This window comes from Anoplopoma fimbria, chromosome 6, assembly GCF_027596085.1.
Source record: "Anoplopoma fimbria isolate UVic2021 breed Golden Eagle Sablefish chromosome 6, Afim_UVic_2022, whole genome shotgun sequence".
In the NCBI taxonomy this organism is placed as follows: domain Eukaryota; kingdom Metazoa; phylum Chordata; class Actinopteri; order Perciformes; family Anoplopomatidae; genus Anoplopoma; species Anoplopoma fimbria.
Window position 1 is genome coordinate 904,843 of NC_072454.1, and position 14,414 is coordinate 919,256.

The 14,414-nt window shown below is 42.1% G+C and overlaps 1 protein-coding gene and 1 long non-coding RNA gene across 2 annotated transcripts; both read right to left on the minus strand.

Annotated features, from left to right (window-relative positions):
• Positions 1-479: 479 nt before the first annotated feature.
• LOC129092821 (uncharacterized) lies at positions 480-3,023 on the minus strand. Its single transcript, XR_008531269.1, has 3 exons — positions 2,892-3,023; positions 2,616-2,645; positions 480-675 (listed from the first exon to the last, which is right to left on the minus strand). It is a non-coding gene; the product is annotated as an uncharacterized LOC129092821 (long non-coding RNA).
• A 6,170-nt stretch (positions 3,024-9,193) lies between these two features.
• LOC129092506 (GTPase IMAP family member 7-like) lies at positions 9,194-11,551 on the minus strand. Its single transcript, XM_054600476.1, has 2 exons — positions 11,410-11,551; positions 9,194-10,329 (listed from the first exon to the last, which is right to left on the minus strand). The coding sequence occupies exons 1-2, from the start codon at positions 11,429-11,431 to the stop codon at positions 9,521-9,523; spliced, it is 831 nt and encodes a 276-aa protein (XP_054456451.1). The 5' UTR covers positions 11,432-11,551; the 3' UTR covers positions 9,194-9,520.
• Positions 11,552-14,414: the final 2,863 nt, after the last annotated feature.

A 14,414-nucleotide genomic window follows, 5' to 3' on the forward strand; every position in this document is an offset into this window, starting at 1 on the left:
AGGTCCTGTCCCTCTCCTCTACATCTGGACGTTTGGCCTCCCTGTCCCTCAGAGGACCCTGTGGTCTCTCATCTTGATTAACACTCTTTTATGTTCTTGTCCTACAGCGGTGGAATAAACTGCTGAAGTCAGGACAGCAGAGTCCTCTTCTAGCACAATCTGAAAGCCATCTGTCACACTACACCTTACACACCTGTCTACTTACTTACATCTCATTTCATTGAAATATAAAAACCGTAGCTAACAACCTTTCTGTTGTTTATTTGAGAGGATGCCCTTTCAATTGTTGCCTAAACTCATACACACTGTTATGATTGTAGTTTAATCACATATTCAATAATAAAACACTTTGATGTGGTCTGTTTTAACCAGGAAGTTGCTAATTACAGCAAATGTAGTTCTGGTTTTAATTCTCTGTTACTTTTCCCCCAACAGGAAAAAATAGAAGTAGCATCACCTGCCCACTTTTCTTTACGGAGTACTTGAATATCAGCAGTAGAAGATCAATTATACTGGGAAGCTGTCAGGTACATTTTTTATTTAATTTCTACTTACTTTGCAGAAGAGAATTTACGTCTTTCAAAATCAATGCCATCTTTGTGTGACTGCTTAGTCTCAGAGGAAACACAGCTGGGTTCAGGTTCAGGTCCAGGGGACTCTGGTCTTTGATGGATCCTGGCACATAGAGAGGAAGGTAATTCAGTTTTTAGTCTTTAGCCTCAGCAGCTGTTGGAAAAACTAGCAGCTATGAACAAGAAAAGGATCAACAGAGCAGAGTTTTATTTGAAATAATTTCCTGAAGAATGTGTGTGAGTTCACTAAAGGAGCTGTAATTAAGTGACACATTGAATCTTCTCACACAGCCGGGATTTCAGCTGATGACGTTAAACAAACAATGTGCACACTGCACCAAGAATACGTATATCTGACACAGAGATGGAACAAACTGTTGTATTATTTTAGATTAACAGTTTAATGTCCAAGTGTAAAAGGAACAAAACATTATCCATGACAATTTCTCAGAAAACAAGATGTGGCCTTGATTCAGTTCAAACCCAAAGATATTCAGTTTACAATGATTCAAAAAAGAGAAAAAGCTTGGATGATTGGAAAAGTTTTTGTCTTAGTTGTTTATTTTAAGCTGTTAATATATGTAAAACAACTTTAAAAAGTAATTAAGCTCAATTAATCACAGCTGAACATGAGCTAAGTGGACTGACAGGAAACACTGAGAGCAGCTGTAACCTCACTGACCACCAGGGGGTGCTCAGCAGCTGCAGCAGAAACAAACCTCCACCCTCTGGACCTGAACACTGAGCTCCAGAAGACTCTGTCACTCTGTGATGTGTTCAAATGCTCTCCGTTGTTAAGACTCTCACACTGCTGGGTCCAGAGGGTTAACATGGAGACTTGAATCGTTGCCATGGATACAGCATGACATGTTGAACCTGTGATCCAACTCAGAGTTTGTCTAAAGAGCTCAAGTCAGCATTTGTATCAAAAACTTTATTTAAAATGTTCAGTCTGCTGCTTCAGACAGTAAAACAGACACATAATGTAATTTACAGTAAATATAGAACACAAATAAATAAACTCTTCACAAAGCTCACAGATGCTCTCATTTGTTTCCATTAGATTAAATGAATTATTTGTTTCAAAGAACTCACTGACCTCAGCTGATCATCAAAAATAAGTTCATTGGTTCTCTTCACAAATAGAACATTGAATTCAAGTCTAATAAAATACAATCTGTTTTATAGATTTATAGATTTATGGGATAATTATGAGTCACTGTTCAAATGTAGCAGAGAAACAGAAACATCCCTCAGAATGAATTGAGGATTTAACATTAAAAATGAAGTTAAGGACAACAGAATCAGCCTAAACAAGTACACACTGACCCACAGAGGCCCATGATGAAATTACTTCTATTTATTTACAGAAAACTAATATTTTATTGTAATTCATGTACAAAGTTGTTTATAGGATATTTGTATTTGAGTTTGTCATCTATCTGGATAGCCCTGACAAACAGAGTTACCTGTCCAAACAGCCTTTTCATTGCAGCTGAGATGGTCTAGTGCACCCCTAATAAACCTTAACAGAATGATCAGAGGATTAACGGAAAATGGATGGATGTGATGGATCTAATACTAAACATTTAATATTTGAAGTTTTAGATCGTTTACGTTCAATACGAGTTTTAGATCCAAAGGATTTGCACAGATGTGCAAAACAGTTATCATTTAAAACTAACTAGTCCCCAGATCACTGGAACTAGTCCCTAGACTTCTCTGCATACATTGATTCTTACTTCAGAGATGAAGTTATTAATTAGCAGAGTAGATATGGTCATTTGATAAGAGGACTTTGACCAACAGAGGCCTCAATAAACATGAAATATGAGCCTTCATAAAACACCTGAAGTATCAAAGTCCAGACTTTAGTGCAGTATCAGCATTCTATCTAACTGCTGTATCTGTTTTATAGATTTATAGGTTTATTATGAGTCAAAGTTGGAGTGAAGGAGCAGAGAAACAGTAAACATCAAGTTAGTAAGAATGAATGTGTTGAAGGGTAAAACAGTATCAAATGTAAAGTGTTGAGTGTGATACCTTTTCATGTTGGTGATAACCTGCAGCCACCTGATGAAGACAGACAGACGGGTTCATCATTAGTCTTCAGTCTCATTTGATTTGTGTCTCATCAGGAAATCTAATCTGTTTCTGCATGTAGACTCTAAAGACAGCCAGCTGTAGTTTCAAGTACTTGTTGTCAGATAAACTTTGTTCTGTGGAGTCATTATCAGAGACAGGAGGTCAACACATGAACCCACAAAGAGCAGCTCGTTGGTCATGAAACACACTGGAATGAATAAAAGTTCCACTTACTCAGTTTCTTCTCATGAACTTCAACACTCTGCAGCTCTCTGCTGTCTGGACCAGGTCTGTGTGGAAAAAGAGTTTTCTGTTGATCTGAGTGGGACGATGAGCTCCATCAGGATTAAATCCTCTTCTTCTTCTTCATCAGTCTGTCACACTCCAACACTTACTAAACCAGTCTGAACCTGCTGCACCCAGTTCAAAGATCAGCTGTATCATGTTTATATGACTTTATATGATCCATGTTAAAGTTTAACCCACAGCCTCTTCCTGCTGAGACTCTGACACACTGGAACAAACCTGAGAACATACAGACCTGAGGTCAGCTGAAAGCTGATTGGTGGAAGAAACAAAGAGAACAGAGCAAAGCTGATGAGACTAATCCAACACAGGTGATACACAGAAAAGAGGAGGAAGACACAAAGACAGGAAGTCAAACCAAACACAGGAGGCAGGGAACTTCAAAATAAAACAGTCAACCAACTGAAAGCCATATATATACAGCGGGTAAAATAAGTATTGAACCCGTCACCATTGTTCTCAGTAAATATATTTCTAAAGGTGCTATTGACATGAAATTTTCACCAGATGTCGGTAACAACCCAAGTAATCCATACATACAAAGACAACCAAACAAATAAGTTCAGAAATTAAGTTTTGTGTAATAAACCGGCCACGACCAGGTGCTCCTCGCAAGATTTCTGAAAGAGGAGTGAAAATAATTATCAGAAGAGCCAAGGAGCACTAGTGGAGAGCTTCAGAAAGACCTGGAATCAGCAGGTACAATTGTTTCAAAGAAAACAATAAGTAATGCATCAACCGCCGTGGCCTGTATGCACGCTCACCACGCAAGACTCCATTGCTGAAGAAAAAGCATGTTGAAGCTCGTTTAAAGTTTGCTGCACAACATTTAGACAAGCCTGTGAAATACTGGGAGGATATAGTCTGGTCAGATGAGACCAACATGGAACTCTTTGGATGCCATAATACACACCATGTTTGGAGGTCAAATGGCACTGCACATCACCCCAAAAACACCAGACCAACAGTGAAGTTTGGAGGTGGAACATCATGGTGTGGGGCTGTTTCTCAGCATACGGCACTGGCAAACTTCATATAATTGAAGGAAGGATGAATGGAAAAATGTACAGAGACATTCTTGATAAAAATCTGCTGCCATCTAGCAGGATGATGAAGATGAAACGAGGGTGGACATTTCAGCAAGACAATGATCCCAAACACACAGCCAAGGAAACTCTCCATTGGTTTCAGAGAAAGAAAATAAAGCTGCTAGAATGGCCCAGCCAATCACCTGACCTGAATCCAATAGAAAATCTATGGAAAGAACTAAAGATCAGAGTTCATAGAAGAGGCCCACGGAACCTTCAAGATCTGAAGACTGTTTGTGTGGAAGAATGGGCCAAAATCACACCTGAGCAATGCATGTGTGACGTTCTCTATATTGCTCTGCTGCTATTTGAATGCACTTCACAGGAGTCAGGATTGTATGGAGCAGTTGGACTGGTTTATTCTGCAATACATAGGACAAACACACAACCACAGTTGTGAATTACTGTAGGGTTGATCCGAGTCTGTTCCCGCTCGAACCACAGCGTGAGATCGTTTGTTACTGAGAGATGAGCAAAATGCGCCGCATTTAGTACAACACGAACTTCCGCTGTGGGTTTTCAAAATAAAACACATACAGTAAAACTATGGTTGCAGTCCCAAGTTTAACAGGAATTTAACAATAAACACAAGTTAATTATTTACACTGTTACACATGCCACTAGTTTCTCCATACAGGAGGCGTCCTGTCTTCCTATCTCCACCAGAACAACCTCTTGGACCCCCACCAGTCCAGGTTCAAGGTGGGTCACTCGTCAGAGACGGCCCTCCTTGCGGTGACAGAGTCGCTTCACGCCGCGAGAGCGAACTCTCTCTCCTCTGTCCTGATTCTCCTGGACCTGTCAGCGGCGTTTGACACGGTGAACCACCAGATCCTCCTCTCCACCCTCGAGGGGATGGGCGTCTCAGGCTCTGCACTCTCCCTGTTTGCATCCTACCTGACAGGTCGATCCTACCAGGTGACATGGAGGGGGGCCGTGTCGGAACCACGCATGCTGACTACGGGGGTTCCACAAGGTTCAGTTCTGGGCCCCCTTCTCTTCTCACTCTACACAACATCTCTGGGTTCTGTTATTCGCTCGCATGACTTCTCTTACCATTGTTATGCCGATGACACCCAGCTGGTTTTGTCATTTCCCCCCGGTGACACACAAGTGGAGGCACGCATTGCTGCGTGCTTGGCTGACATCTCGACGTGGATGGCGACACACCACCTGAAGCTCAACCTGGACAAAACCGAGCTACTGTTCCTCCCGGGGAAGGGTTGCCCGCACCGAGACCTGTCCATCACCATTGATGATGCCGTGGTGACACCAACTCGGACTGTGAGGAATCTGGGTGTGACCCTGGACGACCAACTGTCGTTCTCAGCAAACATTGCATCGGTCACACGCTCCTGCAGATTCCTCCTCTACAACATCAGGAGGATTCTCCCCTTCCTCCCTGAGGAGACGGTGCAGGTGCTCTACAGGCTCTGGTCATCTCCCGCCTGGACTACTGCAACTCACTACTTGCCGGAGCCCCGGCATCGGCCATCAGACCTCTGGAGCTCGTCCAGAAAGCTGCAGCACGTCTGGTGTTCAATGACCCAAGTTCTCCCACACAACTTCCCTTCTCCGTTCTCTACACTGGCTCCCTGTAGGAGCATCCAGTTCCAGACTCTGGTGCTAGCCTACAGGGAAGTGAGAGGAACAGCTCCTTCCTATCTCCAGGCCATGAAGCCCTACACCCCCGCCCGACCACTTCACTCTGCTGCCTCGGGGTGACTGGTTGCCCCGTCGCTCAGAGGTCCCTGCGGCCGATCCACCCGGTCACAGCTTTTTTCTGTCCTGGCCCCTCAGTGGTGGAATGAACTCCCCACTGACCTCAGGACAGCAGAGTCGCTGCCCATCTTTAACCTCACCTCTTCAAGAAGTACTACCCTGATAAAGAAGTACTACCCTGGGCCTTCCTCGTAGCACTTATTGCATTCGTATTAGTTTGTAGCACTTATTGTATTCGTATTAGTTTGTAGCACTTATTGTATTCGTATTAGTCTGTTGCAATTATTGTTTTCGTAGTAATCTGCCTCTGCACTATACTTTTGCTCTGGTTTATGCTTTAAGATGCTTGTTTAAGAAAGGAGATGCACTTATGACTTCTGGTGACTAGTAGTTCTCTTGAATACCTATGTTGAATACACTTCCTGTAAGTCGCTTTGGATATAACGCATCACTTTGTAATTGTAATCTTATATTCTGTTTTTAGGATGACTTTGAAACATTTGTCCAGCGACTACAGATGAGAAATAGCCTCTCGGTACATTTACAGAAATGTTTTATTAATGTGCACTGTCCCTACAAATATACCAATAAAAAAATAACACTAACAATGAGATAGTTAAGACCAACTGGATAAGATGAGACTGCTACATCATCATCAATATCATCATCGATATCATCATCAATATCATCATCATCAATATCATCATCAATATCATCATCAATATCAGCATCATCAATATCATCATCAATATCATCATCGATATCCTCCTCCTCCTCCTTCTCCTCCTCCTCCTACTTTTGCTCCTCCCTTCCTCATCCTTCTCCTCCTCCTCCCCCTCCTCTTCCTCTTCCTCCTCCTCCTCCTCCTCCTCCTCCTCCTCCTCCTCCTCTTTTTAGCACTAGTATTATTATTATAATAATAGTAATAGTGCTAATAATAGAGATAAATAATAATAATTATAATAATAATAATAATAATAATAATATTAACCTTTATTTGTAGAGCATTTCTCTTAAAACAATGTTTACAATGTGCTTTAAATACAAAAAAAACCAAAAGCAGCAACAATGAAAACAGAAATAAAAGGTAAACAGAACAACCAAACACCAACAAACTGTCTTCAGATCAGAATGAAGTGACATAAAACTTTGTTTTATAAAGTGTGTTTGAGATGAATCTGATTTCTGGTCTAAAGTCCTGGATGTTTGTTAATATGATCAACGTTTCTATTTGAAGGCCTCTGTTATTTATTTCAGGGCCACACTTGCTTGTTAATCAACCCCTCCTCTGAGAGTCACCGGTTCAGGTCCAGCTCTGAGGCGGGTTGGTTCTTTAAAGTGACTGTAAGGAGCTTTGAACTGGTTCTGAAACAGTCTCAGTTTAATCCTGACCTTCATCAGTAAAGGAGACCAAACAGGTTTCCTAGAGGGACTCTGGTGCTCAGAAGCACGACCACTTCTATCAACAACATCAACTCAAACAGAGGGTTTAAGGTGAAAATGGGTTCTGTACAGATTTGTGCAGGTGTGTATTTAAATAAAGTTAGCCTTGTTCTTCTGATCTGATCAGTTTAAAATGTCCTGAAATAAATGAAAGAGGCTTCCAAAACGTCCGCATATATAAAAACATATAATCGAGTAGAGCTTTATAATCATAAACATATTTATTCTCTGTTATCTTGTTTTTCCGGTGTAACAGCAACAAAGTTCAGAGACTGGTAGTTGGATGTAAATCCCCTCATGTCCAGACACTGAACTTTCTTTAGAAATGTCCACAACACGTGTTGTCCTGATGTTTCTTCTCCTCCGCTTGTTTCATGTCTGGTTTTATTTCCTCACCTGTGTGACTGTGAACACCTGCTCTCCATTTCTCTCCTTTCAGGGTCGTTGTCTTTGTTCCTTCAGATGGAACTTTATCTTCGTTAAATCACTAAACGCTGTCAGCTGCCTCCTCGTCAGTTTTTCTGCGTTTGGGTCCAAACCTGCTCTCCTGAGATTGTGACACGTGAATGATTATTACTATATTCTGCTTATGTTTCATCTGCATGGCGTTAAATACAAACAAAGACTTTCTATCTTTTCAGAACCGTCTATTTTCTGAATCTGTCCCAGCAGAGAGACATGGCGTCCTACAGGTCAACAGGTAACGACTTTCTTTAATGTTTCTTTAATGTTTAAAGAGGAAACCTATCAGTGGGATCATGTTGTATCTGGCTCTAGAAACCAGGGACTGAAGTCAGCTGTCTCCTGATGGAGAAACAGCACCGCCTGCTGGTGTTAAAAGTCCCTGCAGCCAAAAGCATTATTATTCGTTTGATACTTCCTTTGATCTGCTCACGTCAGATAGAAGATGTGTGTCTGGATAACATGATTTCCAGAGACACAGTGTACCAGTATCGTCCTCTTCAGAGACAGACATGCTCATCCACTCAGACGTTCATCATTGGAGAACTGATTGTCTCTACCTTACTGCCCAGTAAACACACTGTGGGGCATTCTGGGATATGTACACATGAACTAGAACCGTTTTACATTGGGGCAGTCCATGTATTAGTGTAGCTGTCCCACCACAGCCATCTCAACATCACACAAAGCATTTTCCATGTTTTTTCATTCATCTAGAGCTACCTTTAGATATTTCTCCCACTGTGACATCTTATCTGTACAACAGTATCCCAACAGTGGAAAGGGATATTAATATATATATTCAACAGGACCTTCATGGCTCAGGATAACACTTCTTTTTTTACTTTCATGTCATGGTCATGTCATATCAGTTGGCTGAGTGTAATCATATTGTGCTTGACAACAACTTTCTCTCCAGCAGTAGATAAGAGGTTCTTCTATGAGGGGAGAGAAAGTGGCGGAGACAGCTGACCTTTCTCAACAACTATTTCCCAACATTGTGTGCGAGATGTATCCACAGCAGAAGATCATCTGTTTTTGAAAACAATGTTTTCTTCAAGAATTCAAGGTTACGCGAGGTCATTGAGGTAAAAATGTTGCCTATATTTTTGTGGGTGAAGTATTCTTTTATTTGGTCAAAACAAACTATTGACATCAGGGCTCAAACTGTAGCCCCCAGATAACTCAATAGGCTCGTTTGAGATGAACTGCATCTCGCCCGGAAAGTGGACGACATCAGGCTGCAGATCTGATTCCTTCCTGTTAGATCTGATCTGGTAGTTTGCAAAACAGGTTCAGATTTATTTCTATTTATGTGTAAATATATATGTATATAAAAATGTGCGCGTATCTGGCATTTCATTTTATTATTTGTTCTTTTGATGTCTGCCTGTGAAACACTTTGCTGCTCATTTTGATGTTATATAATTCAACTTTATTATTATTATTATTATTATTATTATTATTATTATTATTATTATTATTATTATTATAATTATCAACCACACATGATATGTTGTAGATTAGACCTTTAATGCACAACATGAGACTAATAGCCAACAATCTAGTGTTAAAGATTACAATTACAGAGAAAATTAGAATTCTCTAAAAACGTGTTGTTTGTTGTTTAATCTAAGAGCCAATCAGCTCTTTGATCAGTTGACAGCCAGTCGTTTCCCATCTGGGCACAGTGTGAAACCATTGGTTTACTAAAGCAGCATTAGCACTACTACAATAAATGAAATGAAGCATAAAGGAATCAACTTTATTCGCTTATTACGCTCAGCAATGATTAGAATCCAAACTGTCACAGTTGCTGTTAAACCAGATATCTTCAGCTGCTCAAAGGATTACGCAGCGTCTGCGTTGGGGTTTTACGGTATTTCGGCTTTCAGCCAGAGCTCTTGCTTCAGCCTCATCTCTGAGTCTCTTATTTTCTGCTTCTATCTTCAACCTCTCCCCTTCATATTTGGCTTTCAGTTCCTCCAGCTCTTTCTTTCTTTTTTCCTCAGTCTCTTTCAGGATTCGTTCTTTCTTTTTTTTTATTTCTTCCTCTGCTCTCTGGTACATCTCTGTGGTGTAGTACGTCCCGCCGTTGTCCTCGATCATCTTGTCTATCTTCTCTAGAAGGTCACTGACTTGTGACAAGTGGTTTGCCTCGTTGTTGAAGACGTGGTAACGGCCATGACACTTCTGAATGATGTCCTGCAGGTCTTTGCTCTTTGAAACAAACTCTTCAATGGTTTGTTTCTTCAGCTTGTCTCCATAAGTGAACAACACCATCGTGTATTTATCTGCGTCTTCACCAAACGTGTCTTGAATCATCTTCACGGTTTGTCTCTCCTCCTCTGTGAACCTCCCCAGCTGAAGGATCACCAGGAAGGCATGAGGACCAGGAGAGGACAAACCGATGCACAAACCTATCTCCTTCCACACGTCTTCGTTTGTTAAACTGGTGTCAAACAGCCCTGGAGTGTCGATGACAGCCACCTTTTTATCTCCAACTTCTCCTCTCTCTTTCTTGCATTTAGATGTCACAGAAGTAGCAGACAGTTCAGACTCAAAAGCTTCTCTGCCCAAGATGGTGTTTGCTGCTGAACTCTTCCCCGACCCGGTCTTCCCAATCAGGACCAGCCTCCACTCATCAGAAACTGCAGACAGAAACACACAGTACTTTACATGGGACAGTGTGAGGAAACACACATGTAAAAACAGAAGTCCAGATATTACAAACTGTTTCTGGAGGTCATTCAGGATTCAGAGAACTAGTGTTAATTTTGTCAGTTTTGTTTGGAGTTGTATTTTAAGGGACTGAAAGTAGTTTGAATGATTGAAGAATGAACCCACTGAAAAATTGGCTGGACTTTGGCGGGCACGCCTTAGTGAGGATCATACAGGTTGCAGCAGGCACCTCCTACTGAGGATCGGACAGGCCCTAGGTGAGCAGTGCCGACTGAGATCAGGCACGATGTCGGAGGGCACGGCCTACTCAGGATCGGGAAGGACATGTGAGGAAGGCAAGGACTACTGAAGATTGTAAAGGATTTTGGAGGGCACCGCCTACTGATGGTCGTGCAGGACATCTGCAATCATCAATTAATCAGCATTGTGTGAACACGAGCTTGAATGTAACGGATGTCATTTACATGTAAAAACCCCACACTCTATCTTTAAGCTGCTCTGTCGAAGAGGTTAGGAGGCCTCAAGTTGTTTCAGCTGGTTTTGAATTCCAAAGACAACAAATACCGACGCTTTGTCAAGGCCCTCAGTGTCTGAGGCTGAATCCACACTACTACGTCTTTGTTCTGAAATGCATATCTATTATTACGTTTATGCCTAGTGTCCACTCTACTCGGAGACGCCTCAAAACACTGCCTGCGCCGTTTTAGTTTGAAAACTCCAGGGTTTAGTTGAGTCTGGATAAGCAGAAACGGAGACCTTAGAAAATGATAAGGCAGACACCCACATTCATTTCTTGAGTGGGTCTTATCATCCAAAAGACTGCTGTTTGGGTCTTTTTTAGTGGTATGTTCTTGTGAACGTTTCTGGTTCTCAGGTCTCTCTTGGAAATTATATTTTTTATCTCAATGAGACTGCCTGATTGAATAAAGATTAACAAAAAATGTAAAAAAAATAAACACAAACTTAAGGTTTTGTTTTTATTTTGATTTGAAAATGAAATAAAACAGGTCAGCATTCTTTAGCTAGTTAAGGAGAAAGGTATGTGTTACCAGTTGAGCTGTAGGATTCCATGTCTCTCAGCTGGGACAGATTCAGAGATGAGCAGAATCAGCGGAGCCTCCTCAGATTGCTGAACTTAGATTGTTTGCAGATGGATGGTGGGTGATGAATAATGTCACAATCAGACGTCCTGAATAAAAGATGGAACCAAAGCACAGAAACAGGATCTTATTCATTTTGTCACCAGGTTCCTCATGTCATTTTCCTTAGACATGTTCAGGTTTGTATTTAACTACAATCAGATGAAACGTACACAGAAACAGAATATCAAGACAGTAATAATAATGATAAATGTGTCTCTTTACTGTATCTACATACACATTCATCTATACAGAGTATTGTATTATTTATTAGTGTCGTGCTGAAACAAATATACCATGAAATAAATAAAAGGGGCTTTTGTAGGAGAAAAACATCAACCAAAAAACCTGCAAACAGTTACTCAGAATGTATTAAACATATCGAGTTGGAATAGAGTTTTAAAATAATAACCATATTTGTTTTATTAATTCCCTATCTATTCCTTTTATTTTATTTAATGAAAAATATTGTTCTTCTGTTCTTACAGCAGCAAAATATAAAGATTCTAGTAAATAGAAGTAAATCTCCTCGTAAAAAACTTACTTCACTAATATTTAAATTCTAATTAATATATTTTAACAACATTCCATTGACAAATTATTAATGTAGTGGTTCATTTAATTGTTTATTTCGTCTAGTAACTATTGAAATGACTTGATAATAACAGCAAGGTGACGATGATAGTCAAATATAATATTGTTGATGATTGATTATCTCACTGCAGACCAATAGACTGAACAGTTTTATCTCCACTTTCAGACTGCAGAGTAAATTCGTTGGAACGTTCTTACATGTAACCTAGGCAACGAGTGGGGGAGCCATTAAAAGAACGGAGTACCATGCAGTACGTCTCTACGAGTCTCCTTGATATCTTAATATGTGTTGTACTGGACGATGTGCTCATATGGGGTGCCACGCAGAGTCCTAAGGAAGACATTGACACGTCTGCAGGAGGCAGGGGTGACACTCAATGACAAATGTGACTTCTCAAAGAGCAGGATAAAGTTCCTGGGACAACTTATCGACGCCACTGGAGTCATGCAGACCCTGACAAGGTGGGCGCTGAAAGCCATGGCAGAGCCCAGTAACGTCAGTGAGGTGAGGCGCTTCTTGGGAATGACCAATCATCTGGGAAAATTCCTGCCTCACCTGGCGGAGAAAACGCGCCCTCTCAGAGATCTATTGAGGAAATCAAACATGTGGGCCTGGGGTCCACAACAGCAGCAAGCCTTTGAACAGATTAAGGCTGAGCTTACAACACCGCCGGGTCTTGCCTTGTATGACCCAAATGCAGACACACTTGTCTCAGCAGATTCATCTTCATACGGCATGGGTGCTGTTCTCCTCCAGCGACGAAATGGAAAAGACTGGAAGCCGGTGGCATATGCTTCGAGAGCCCTGAGCAACACCGAACAGCGGTATGCTCAAATCGAAAAAGAAGCTTTAGCCACAACATGGGCCTGTGAGAGATTTGCAGAGTTCCTTATAGGAAAGGACTTCCACGTAGAGACAGATCACAAGCCTTTGGTTCCCCTGCTAGGCTCAAAGAGTCTGGATGAACTGCCACCTCGCATACAGCGTCTACGTATGCGGCTGATGAGGTTCTCTTACACCATCTCACATGTGCCAGGCAAGGACATCGCCACCGCTGACGTGCTCTCCAGAGCGCCAATCGAGAACACAGCGGAGGGCTTACAGGAAGAAGAGGTGAGCCTGTACGTGGACACTGTGATGGCAAACCTGCCAGCTACAGACAAAAGACTTAAAGAAATAGAAACACATCAGGACAAAGACACTGTATCCCACACACTGAAGAGATACTGCAAGGAGGGCTGGCCTGATAAATTCTCCATACAAACAGCATTCCGTCCCTACCTGCCGTTCTCAGGTGAGCTAACAGTTAATGAGGGTTTGCTACTTTACGGCTGTAGAATAGTAATTCCAGTGTCACTTAGAGCAGAGATGCTGAACAAACTGCATGAGGGCCACCTGGGACTCACTAAATGCAGAGAGAGGGCCAAGCAATCTGTGTGGTGGCCAGGCCTTAGCAAAGACCTGACACAACTGATAGAGAACTGTGATGTATGCAGTCGGGAGAGAACCAACTTTAGAGAAACACTGCAACCCACTGAGTTCCCAGCAAGACCATGGTCCACTGTGGGGGCAGATCTATTTCAGACAGAAAATAATAAGCACTATCTGGTCATTGTAGACTACTTTTCCAGATTCTTTGAAGTAGCCAAACTCACTTATACAACATCTGAGGCGGTGGTGGAGCACTTCAAATCCATATTTGCACGTCATGGCATACCAGATGTGGTGCGCTCAGACAATGGGCCACAATTTGCATCCGAGTACTTCAGAAAGTTTGCACGAGAGTGGGGTTTCAGTCATGTCACATCCAGCCCCCACTTCCCACAAAGCAACGGTGAGGCCGAGCGGGCCGTTAGGACAATCAAAGGTATCCTGAAGAAATCCAGTGACCCTTACCTTGGCCTCATGGCCTACCGGGCCGCTCCTCTGGCGAACGGACACAGTCCAGCAGAGCTCCTCATGGGCAGAAACATTAGAACACCTGTCCCTGTCATCCCATCTCAGCTTAACCCGGGCTGGACAGACATGAACAGTCTAAAAATAATTGAACAAGCATACAGACAGAAGCAGAAACTGAACTACGACCGTCGTCACAGAGCTCGAAACCTGCCACTCCTCCGACAAGGTGACCATGTGTGGGTCAAGGACATCCTTGAGAGAGGCACAGTGGTGTCAAATGCAGGCACTCCAAGATCCTACAATGTGGAGACACCTAGGGGCACGTTGCGAAGAAACAGGTACCATCTCTCGCCCACCCCTATTGCACCAGCAACATGCACCGACTTACCTGAGGATGGTGCATCCACTGCGGTGAACACAC